The sequence below is a fragment of the Alosa pseudoharengus genome, unplaced genomic scaffold (genome assembly GCF_046254945.1).
Source record: "Alosa pseudoharengus isolate Yale_2024_CS ecotype anadromous, Long Island Sound unplaced genomic scaffold, YU_APseudo_1.1 YU_APseudo_1.1_scf_12, whole genome shotgun sequence".
Classification (NCBI taxonomy): Eukaryota; Metazoa; Chordata; class Actinopteri; order Clupeiformes; family Clupeidae; genus Alosa; species Alosa pseudoharengus.
The window spans coordinates 34,707,430-34,719,100 of record NW_027468587.1 but is presented as its reverse complement, the minus strand read 5'-3'; the positions used below and the strand labels follow the sequence as shown (position 1 = coordinate 34,719,100).

The 11,671-nt window shown below is 44.8% G+C and overlaps 1 protein-coding gene across 1 annotated transcript; it reads right to left on the bottom strand.

Annotated features, from left to right (window-relative positions):
* Positions 1-4,465: 4,465 nt before the first annotated feature.
* Positions 4,466-11,466, bottom strand: cacng7b (calcium channel, voltage-dependent, gamma subunit 7b). The gene is made up of 5 exons (XM_076281040.1): positions 11,271-11,466; positions 11,009-11,095; positions 9,484-9,624; positions 7,699-7,844; positions 4,466-4,927 (listed from the first exon to the last, which is right to left on the bottom strand). Exons 1-5 carry the CDS (start codon positions 11,464-11,466, stop codon positions 4,466-4,468), a joined length of 1,032 nt encoding a protein of 343 aa, XP_076137155.1.
* Positions 11,467-11,671: the final 205 nt, after the last annotated feature.

Sequence of the window (11,671 nt, the reverse complement as noted above, 5' to 3'; positions counted from 1 at the left end):
AATGTACACGTGAATGAATCCTGTGCGAGCTTGAAGGCGCAGAGAGGAGAAGCCTCCTTAAAGACATACGTTTGCTATTTTAAGGAAGTCTTACCAGTTCAGTTGGTATTTCGGACACCTTTTCGAAGAACGTCGGACTCCCAAGAAGGAGATGAAGACAGAGAAGAAATTGAGGGGGTGGCCGTGAAACAACCGAAATATCGATATGATGAGTGAGTGGAGTGTAGCGGTTCTGACCAGAGACTCTTGTGTCCGCCTTTGAAATTATATCGTCAAGTCTTTACAGAAAATATAAATTAGACTACTCATATGGCGGTATGGTTTAGAACCGATATTCAGCGCACATGCGGACACGTCACTAGAACACGAATTTGTCTACAGTCCATGTAGCCTAGCCAATGCGTGCGTATCCTCAGTGAAATGCTTGTCCCCCTCCCTTGCCGTTGCGCTCGCTGTCTGACTGTCCGTTTCTCAACCACTCTCACACTGAGACATCGACGTAAGCAACTTGTCGCATCCCAACTCTTAAATGATGCTAACGGAAATAATTGCATACAGTGATATAGGCTACCTAGCAGACGCTGTGTTGCTTGCTTAGACGAAAAACATTACCCCTCATTCCCGCGTCAAATATTCTCGGAAACCAATCGTTCAGAGCGTGATTACTGGAGCGTACACAAATGTTGTGTATGTGTGTGTGTGTGTGTGTGAGAGAGAGAGAGAGTATGTGTTTCTGTTTGACAGCAATGCATCGTACTCATTGCCGTAATCGTCATTGTGGTTACCCTGAACGGACTAAACATTGCAAGGGGGCTGTACGGATGTTTATCAAATTAAATGCAGTGTATCTTGCCGGGGCAAGAACAGTAGTATTGGAGTTCCGCAGAGAGAAGGGGGGTTGGAGAGAGAGAGAGAGCGAGAGAAGAAATGGCAGGGAAACATCAGAGATGAAAGGTTGACGCCGAACGATGCCTCATTAGACGCGTTTTCTTGTGTCAAGATGCTTGTTTCTTTTCCCTGTATCTCCTTTTCTTCGTCCCAATCTTTTCCAACCTGAAGGCTGACCACAACTGGACATTCCTGTTGCCTGGCCTTTTTGACATTGGCATGCAGATGCAAAATGATACCTAGGGATGTCGGAAGACCCATGCATTGGGGTACTTGATGATACGCTTAGATTGGCAGTGGGCTTCCTAGTGTAAAAATCGCAGGGTCCTACATTTTCAAAAAGCGTGTATAATGAAATGTAGTGTTTAGCCTAATAATTGTTTCTCGCTGAAGACAGGTCTCATTAACGGACTGACGAAAGTAACACCAACAGCGAGAGTGACTAAATTGAGATTCTTTAGTGCACTATGACCTTCAATGCTTTTCCCGACCACCCCCACCCCCTCTCTGTCGCTCGCTCCATCACTCTCGCATGGAGCTAGAGCAGGGAAGGACTAATGCAGAGTGACAGGTCTTTCATGCATTAATGGTGATGGTGAAAAGAGAGATTCACTCAATCCCAGAGTGGTGCCTATACACAGACCTGCATGCAAACACACACACACAGGCTTGCAATTTCACAACCACAAATGCAGACATATGCACAATGTTCACATTTTCACTGGTTATTCTTAAGCCTACAGTGGTCACTTTACTCTTCTGCAGACCTCCAACTCAAAGGGTGACACGAACATATTCTCTCTCTCTCTCTCTCTCTCTCTCTCTCTATCGACTTTCTTTCTATCTATTATGCACAACAAAAAGAGAAACTTTACATCAACACATACACACACACACACATCATGTGTTCATAGCATTATACGCACACACATCAAAAGTCCTAACTAAACACTGAACAGAAAGCGATTGTGCTCCAAGACACAGTAATCCTACAGCTTGTCTCCACAAAACTACAGCAATACATTTACCCAATATATATGGTCACTTTGACTGTCTCAGAACATAATGTCTGGGTTACTATGGAACACAATGTAGTTGCTCTAATCCAGGCACACAATGAACACACACACACACACACACACACAAATAGCTCTAATCAATTTGACTCTGCATTGCCCTTGGGTTATGGTAGCATGCAACACCATTTAGAGAAGTAAAAATAAAGGAACAGTGTTTCAATTGAACGGATAATAGTGCTGCAATGCAGATCAACTGCATTACCACCACACATACACGCTGTCTGAAGCCATCGCTTTGTACAGTATGCACCCTCACACCACACACATACACAGGTGCAGGGTGTACATGGACAAGCATGGAGAAGGCAGTGCAGGAATCAGCATGTAACCAAACTGCCATCCACACAGGCAGGCTAATGCACTCCACTGCTCGCTCTCCGCATCCCTCACCCTCTCATTCTCTCATCCTCTCTCTCTCTCCAGCCTGGAGTTCAGCACAGTGTGCACTGCATTATAATAAAGCTCTGCAGTGAGTCAACCCTGCCTATATCCACTCAGTGTCAACACAAAGAACTGCATCAAAGCGCACATTACCCTGCTACACACAACCAGACACAGGCATACGCACACATGCACACACACACACACCCACAGATTCACACACACATACACACATGCATGTATAGAGTATATACTCACACATGTTTACTCACTTACTCAAAGGAGCACCGTGGTGATGTAATCTACTACAGACAGTGTCAAATCAGGTGAGAGAGAGGGAGAGCAGGAGGAGGTGGGAGTATGACTGTGTTAATCTCATAAACTCACAGTCAAAGGGAGAACATCACAGATATCATAAGCAGCAAGGCTGCCAGAAATGGGATCAGGTGTTAGCACTACAGCCAGCCACAACAGCCCACCCACCTATTCCTGCAAACAGACACAATATTTATACACAAACATGTCTATATATGAAAAATATGCATACATATGGCTGCAAGAGGATTATTAGAGGCGAAGACACTGGATCAAACACCAGCTCACACAAAAACATATTGCAGCATTCACAACTGACGGGTGAAACACCAGCTTCAGAACCATGGACAGCGTTTTATGCGCAGTAGCCGTGTATATCCACTAGATGGCGCAAAAGAAGCGAACATATGTTGCAGACTAAAAATGACCGCTAGGGGATGCCATCTCATGCTCTATGACAGCTCATTCGTTTTTTTTCACCCCAATTCAGGTTTTAAACATATTCTTTCAGGAAGATATTCTACAAAATTTGTTTATTTAATAAGAAGAGAAATTGTTCTTATAAAAATCTGAGAGAATACGGCAGAATGTCCTTGTGTAACTAGGCGGAAGAATTCACGTTGACTCTTTACTCAGACAGACCAGAGTCAAAGACTCACTTCACATCACAGTGGCCTACAAATGCAATCCTTGTGTCTGGTCTTAAAGTGCACAGCATAACATTCAGATCCAGTTAAATAAGCTGCATGAAATTATCAGTTGGCACTTCTTTGAAAAGCATGTGGATGCACATGCTTTATTTTTTTATTTTTTTTAAATTAAAAATCAGATATAAAACATTATATGATTTACACATCGAGAAGGACTTTGTTACCTTTTACTGTTCTGTTTTTTCTCCAGTATAATCATGTGAATCATTGTGGAAAGGTGTCATCCATGATAACAATGTGGATGTACAAAAATGTGGATATGCAATATTTGTATTAGTACTAGTTTTCATTACACACAGCCTGTAATTCATCAACATATTTATAGAAATTAATGATTTATTTCCAGTTTCAATTTGTACAAGTCTAGTCATGTAGAAATGTAATCTCATCCTTGTGTATATACATGTATATGTGTATGAAATACACCATAAATATTTTAAATTACTGTTGTTTCCAGCACTAACAACAATAGCAGTGTGGTGGAGGCTTTTACATAAAATGGATGAATCTGATTGCATATTCCTGGCCTTACATGTAACAGTAGTAATTATTCAAATGAATGCACTAGGATGTTCATAAATCTTTAAGAAATTAAAACAGTAACATATGAATATGTTTTTATATACAGTTTATGCACAATCGATATCTATATTTACTTTGGACATCAAACCACTGTCCCTTGTGTTTTACGATAGAATGCAGTTTTGTTCATCAGTCTTTTGCAACAAAAGTCTCTTGCAGGGTGATATCAGGGCCAAGTATCTCTCTACAGCAGTTGTGTCCTGCGCAGAGGAACTTCTCTGAGCTTTATCCCCTAATCTATTTCCTCTACCTCCTCAATCTCCCCCAGTGTGCACCCCCACAACAATACATCTCCTCAGTGTCTCCCATTTTTAACCCTGCTCTGGCTCTGTCCTTTGTCCACTTCTCTTTCTCCCCCCTGTTCACCCTTCCACTCTTTGTTTCACTTTTCCCCCCTATTTTTCTCTTAATGTTTCTCTCTAACTCTATCTCTTTCTTGGCTTCTCTCTTTTTGTCCCAAAGTCTATTCTCTATTCTCTCTCTCTCTCTGTCTCTGCAGCACCACACATGCTAGCAGGGGGAGGCGCCCATGCGCATGTGCGTGTGGTAGTGGGGCGGGCCCCCGGCGTTGGGGGGCATGGAGAGGGGCAGGGTCTGGGAGGCCCCGGGGCCCCCGTGCCCAGGGTGCAGTGGGTGGGAGTGGGGGTAGTTGGCACTGCCCGGGGAGTTGAGCTGGTAGCTGGAGCCGGAGGATGGCACTGAGGTGGAGGGCCCCATCCCCGGGCCTCCCTGCTGAGAGTTGCTCTTGGGCGGCGGCGGTGGCGTCTGGTTGAGCTGGATGGAGATGTCGCTGGAGACCTCGGAGGCTCTGCGCACATGCTGGGAGGGCGGCCACGACTCCGGGTGCAGATATTGGCCGCTGTAGTCACTGCACTCCGACAGGCGGGGGCGATAGAGAGCCGGGTGGGGCCTGTACATCTCCTCTTCAGCATATCGTTTCATGAACAGATACACAGACATCACGCCTGCCCCCTATAGGTAGAAAAAGGCAAGACAGATTTGGTTAATATCACAGGCATGTGCACAGTGTTAAGTAAGAGAGTGGGAAAAACAAAAGGTGAAAGGTCGACGTCTGTGAAGAGATATTTACGGTGTGATGGGTACGGCTGGGAGGCAGTGACAGACACAAGAGAAGGAAAAAGAGGCTTTGATGCAAGAGCTAAAAAGTGGAGGAGATGAGTGAAGAAAAGAGGTTGTGGATGAGGTCAGGCAAATCAAATCAGGCAAGCACAGCATGGCGCTGGCAAATGGCTTTGGACATTGCTACACATTAGAGCAGTAATGCTGACAGGGAGGATGTGTCCAAGGCTAAATGTGCACGACTGTGTGTGTGTGTGTGTGTGTGTGTGTGTGAGAGAGAGAGAGAGAGAGAATGAGAGAGACAGCATCAGAATGATATTTCAAGCAGGGGAGAACAGAGAGCGCTAAAAGACGACAGATCAAAAGACAAAGCGAGAGAGGAGTCATGAAGATGATATTCTATCCAGTTGTGACAGAGAGAACATTGCCACATCACCCAGAGGTCCCTCCCACAACGTCTGATTTGAGGCCATGTCACTGGGCAGCCCTGAGAGCCCACACAAAGAAACCATCCATGCCCTCTGTCCACTCTCTCCCCCAGCCTCCACCACATGACCGAGGGGCATCAGCGTGTGACTGAGGGGGATACAGTATGTGTGTGTGTGTGTGTGTCTGTGTGTGGTGTGTGTGTGTGTGTGTGTTAAGCGCGTGTTAAGCGGGCGCCTCTTTCCACCCACGGCTGGCTGATGGAGTCTGATGGCGCTGGGCTCCTGCTGACTCAGGGGACTGGGGGAGTTTTTTGGGCTCAAACTCCCATTCTGCCAGATCTGCACTTCATCAGAGCGCCGCCACTGCCGCTCGCTCACACACACGCACGCACGCAGGCAAAATGGCTGACTGGCTGGGAAACAAGGCTCTCTCTCCAGCCCTTGGCCCCGGCGCAGCGCGCTGCAGCGAGTGAGAGAGAGAGAGCGAGGCTTTGCCTTCATTATTCCTGGGCCTGGCCGTACTTCAATCGCACGGTCCACTCCACCGAGCGAGGTGAGGGAGAGAGCACTAAATCCGCTGGAAACGAGATAAAGGGGGGCGGGGGGGGGGGGGCTTGCAGGTGTGCAGTCATTATGGGATTATGAGTGAGTTGACTAAGTCAGCAGAACCACATAACTCTGTCTAAAATCGACTCCAGAGCCTTCTGAGAAAATGATGAGGGGAGTGAATGGGAGTGAATGGGAGTTAGCTACAGTCTTAGAATTCTGAATAAATACTCTTAGAATGCTGAATAAATACTCTAAAGTTTGGAGTTCAAACCTTCTAACATTCTGCAGCACAGTAATGGCTAGTTAGTCCTATGTTGTTAGTACGTACTGTGGTTTGATTTTATATTCAGTGATGTCAGCACTGTCCACTTAAGGAGGTTCTAAGGTAAGTGCATATGCATGTTGAGGATGTGATGAGTTAACCTGACCTTCCAAACTGCACCGGCAGCAAAGAGGCATCTGCAGTAACAGTGGCCATGTCTTCACTGTTCTTCAGCTACAATAAATGGAACTGGCTGGGCCAACTTAAGGCACCAGCTGTTTCACTGCTCATGCATACTGAATGGGCCAAACTAGACGTCGACCCATCCTTCTGCCTGAGTGAGGTTAAAAGCTCTTAATTACTTCACTGCTTGCAGTTTCTGTGTTAGCTCTATGTACATGTTGTGGTGGCGGCCCACCGCCAAAAAAATTATAGTCGCAGCTGCTTCAGAATGAGGGCAGGTGCACACTATTGTCCCGGTTGCCTTCTAAGTTATCCTGCCGAAGTGTCATCCTCCACTGTCTGGCGCTCACACCTCAGTTTAACAATAAACAGCAAAACTAATCAGAGCTCACGAGGACCTGTCCAGTTTTATTCCACAAATATATCATTGTCATTGATGTTAGTGGAGGGCGCTACTGTGGTTTAAAGTTGGAATTTGTGATTGGACCAACCTGTCTATCATTCATTTCTTTCACATCTCTTACAACATAAATAATGCATTCATAGCATAGTGCTGTCAGGAATGTCATAGGCTGTTGCAAGTTACATTTGATGTGCAGAACTTGCAAAATGTGTAGGCGATCGACTGGTAGGCTAGAAACGAAGGTAAATGGCATTATAGCAAATGTGGCGACGGCACAACATTTTGGGGAAAAGACATTTAGTATGCACTTACTGTTATAGCCTACAGTTAATGTGAATCATGAGCTATAACCAAATAAATTAAGGGAGATGATTTGCACTTTTGGTCACCAAACAAAGGCTGTGGTTGTGTTTCTGCATCATGTTAGCAGAAAACGTCATTTCTGTCAGAAATCAAGAAGACTAAACGTATTCTTTATTGTTAGCGTGAACTATGACGGTGTACATGCTCAGTATGTGTTTTTCATTTAGTCAAGCAGTGAAATATGGTATAATAATGCATGGGCTAATGTGATGTGACATGAGTCAAACACAAGGCACTCCTATCCCTCTCAAACTATGTTAAAATGGCAGAATTTCAAAATTTGTGTCAAAACAGCTTGGCAGACTTTTCTATTCAAAGCAACAGACTTGCAACGCCGGGTTTTGGTGTCTCACCCGGGCCAACCTGCTCCATCACACACACTCACTATTCAAAGTGAACATGGGAATAGACCAATAGAGTCCCATGTCCTGTGTGTCCACATGAAGCTACTGCCCCCTGCCCACTGCCCTCTGACCTCTTTGAGCAGGAAGCTGCTGGCAGCGAAGGCAAAGGACCAGCCGTAACGGTAGTTGAAGAAGAGCTCCGGCTCCCGAGGCCTGTTCATCACCTCATCATTTATACTGGAGATGTAGAGCACCAGGCCCACCACCAGACTGAGCCCTGAGAGAGAGAGAGAGAGAGAGGGAAAGAGAGAGATGGAGAGAAAGAGAGAGAGAGAGAGGGAGAGAGATGGGGGGTAGGGGCAGAGAAAAGCAGAGAGCAACAGAGTAAGCAAGTGAGCTAAGTTCAGTGAGAATACACAAGACAAGACAGAAGCATCCTCTACAAAACAATGATAAGAGCACTGACAAATAATTAATCTGAAGCGCGTGTGCTAGTGTGTGTACTTGTGAGGGAGATAAAGAGAGTGTGAGAGCGAGCGGGCGGGTGTGCGAGAGAGCGAGAGAGAGAGAGAGAGAGAGCGGCCCAGCCGAGCGTAAGTGAGAAGTGCTACCAGCGGCTGTGGGCCTCTAGTGGAGAGGCTCTGTGCATGATGGATTCATAGCATGGAGCCAAATGCATAAAGCATGACTCTGTCAAACAACAGCACACACTACAGCCACGCCGGCCCAGCCTACGGCCATGTCAGACTGCGCTGGGCTCACAGGAGACGGACAAGATGGAGGAAAAATGAAGGGGTTCTCTGTGGAAGAGGGCAAATCAAAAAAACATGCAGTCTGTGTGTTAAGATGACAGGTAGAAAGTTGGAAGAGAGGGAAAAATAAGTTTGGGAGGCATAACTGTCTGAGAAATAACCGGAATAAAGATGGATAGAGTGACAGCTGGGTGGGATGAGGTGAACGGGGTTGCTTGTGTAAATTCACAAGAAGAGATCACTGTAATATTAACTACTACACCATGTCCCAGGGCCTGAGCTCATAGCTGCTGTCAGTGCTACTGAACTGCAATATTAACAAGTGCAGTAGGCAGCCGCTGAGTTACCAAACAGTGAGCTTAAATAATATAGCAACAGGAGAGTTAGCCGCCAGGAGTTATGCTTTTTACTGACAACCTCACTTGTTCTGAGCTCACATTCCTCCCAGGTAGAGTAGAACACAGCAGGACGAGGGGGCATACATAGGCGTAGTAAATCATATACTTCAATCAACACCATCCATGGCTAGTCCAAAAACAATCTGGCTAAAGTTAGCATTTAAGCACTTTCACCTATTACAGTATTGTAAATGGTTTTATATGAGAAGGGGTACTGCCACCTTGTGGACTGAATGGTGCATTACAGGAAGAGTCTTCTCAGATGAAAAGGGCGCACAACAGCACAAGCCCCATTAAGCCTTTCCCTTTCATAACAGACAAGGGGGAATACTCTAGCATGGGCTGAAAATGGCTCACTCGTAGCAAATGAAACAGGTAGCATAATTAGAGAAGACAGAATGCAATCTTGCAACCTGAATTCAGAGGTCGGATTAATAGTGCACAGAAGTACAGATAGATGTTCATAATTAATGTTGTTACAAAACTGGAAATAAGAATCACACTAATACCACATGGCATCATAGTTTCTTGTTTGACCATGTCAGTAAAAACCATGTAATCACCATGTGTGCTTCATATATAAATAAAAATAGCTATTGTGTATATGTTATTTTAAAAATAAAATAATCTAAAAAACATTTAGAAAGATTTTTAAAATGGTATCTGTCATTGTCTAATTCATCCTGATGACTAAATCCTGTATATTTTTAAGAACAATGATTGGCAGGCAAGTGAAATCCTGACAGAGGAGAGGGTTGTGTAATACCTGAGAGGATGAAGAAGATTCCGGAGACGAAGGCTAGGATGGTGCGCTGTGGGCGGATGTGTCCGATGTTGCTAATGACGAAGGCGGTGAAGACGAAGAGGAGGGACACCATGGGGAACGGAGTGGCTGTCCGCACCATCTCTAGCAGAGCACAGGGACGGCACAGTGTTACACACAGGTTTTAATCTATATGAGTGCATGTGCATGTGTGTGTGTGTGTGAGTGTGTGTGTGTGTGTGTGTGTGTGTGTGTGTGTGTGTGTATGTGTGTATGTGTGTGTGTGTGTGTGTGTGTGTGTACGTGTGTTTGTACATGTGTGCATGTGCGTGTGTTTGTACATGCGTGCATGTGCGCATGTGCGCGTGTGTTTGTACAAATGCAGCTATTGATCATACATGTAGGTTCCATGACAGCAGTTTTAACTGACAAGGAGATTGGTTACACATGAAATGATGTAGGCCTACACTAAGCAGTATTATATTTCTATCATGAGTTTCTCCATTTTTCTGTTGATCTTATTTTTCACAGAATACTTTTTATTAAATGTTCATTTCAATATACCGGTACATTCATTTTGAACTTGAAACACTTTAGACATTTGAAAGTATAAATAGACATCACTTAAATACGCGCACAATAGAAACAATTGATTTAAATTTCCATCCATCTGTAATTCTGAAATACCATAATGTCAATATACGTCATACGTCATATTGTTTTTGCACAATATGTAGTATACTGGAAAACAACACGCTATATATAGTATACTGGAAAACAACACACTATATATAGTATACTGGAAAACAACACACTATATATTGTATACTGGAAAACAACACACTATATATAGTATACTGGATCATCTGCTGAGATTCAAATTCAGTATGTAAAGTTTTTGTTGAACAATTACTGAACATCACCTTAACACATCCAACCCCTAACCTTACAGAATGTCAGACAGTTTGTTGATAATCTGAGCATCTGTGGATAGTCTGTGGGTGGACTATCCAAGTAAAGTGTGACCCATAAGTCTAAATGACCTGTCCCTGTGGTACATGCCTACATCAGTACACTTAATATTCATCAGTATAGTGGCAGAGAGAAACGCATTATCTGGGTTGGGCTGGGGTTGTGGTACCTGTCTAGCAATACAGTCAAAACAGCCAATTCATCCCATCCCTGTTTGACGTTTAAGACTAGATTGTAGTAGCTCACACTTTTGACTTCTTCGCTATCCATGTAAACATTCTGTGTGCTGATAAGTTAATTTGAACAGATCTCAACAGATCATTGGCATCATCCACATAAATACTTGCCCAGAGAATTTCTAACAGTTATTTACTTATACTAATGTTTTTTGTACAACTTTGCCAGAAAGTGTCTTTAAATGTCATCAATGTGACAAAGCATTAGAAAGTTAAGGTCCCAGATCACATGTTATTTAAAGAACCATGTCATTAAGGTTTTTAAAATAGCTTTATATGTCATGACGGGTGAAGTGGATAAATATAAAAAGTTGACTTACTCAAAATGTTTGCTGTATTTTCGGTTGTGATTTCTATTTCAGGCTCATTAAAGTACTCTGCTGCGACACACCTCCCCGTCTCAGCACCTGAGGGAGGGCGGGAGGAAGCACAGGCAGGAGGGAGGGGCATTAATGTTGCCATAGCACCTGCCATAAGTAAGACCTTCAAAGAAAGATCCAGAAGCTCCCACTGCAGCTTCCCTAGAGCGAGTTAAGAATGAGGAGTGTGGAAAGGACACATGCGTCCCTCTGTGTTCCTGACCGGCGATGAAGCAGGTCCTCCAGAGGCCCGAGTGCAGCGCCATCTTGACCTCGATGGTCTGGTTCTGCTGGAGCACGATGCCCTCCTCCATCAGCAGCCAGTAGTCGGTGGACACGGCCACGCCCACCAGGAGCAGGCCGCACGCCCCGAACACGGAGGAGAGCAGCGTCAGAGCCCGGCTGCTGCACGAGCTCATCTGCAGGGACAGCGGTGAGAAAAACAACAAGGCTCAGCCTCATCTGCACAAACCATTAGGAGACAGCAGTGAGGTCAACAACCAGGGACACCAGTGAGGGACGAGTCCATGCCTAAGATGCAGTGATGAGCCACATGGCTAATGATCACCAAATGATCACCACGCCACACAGAGAGACAACACTGGCACAGAAGCAGTGGACAGT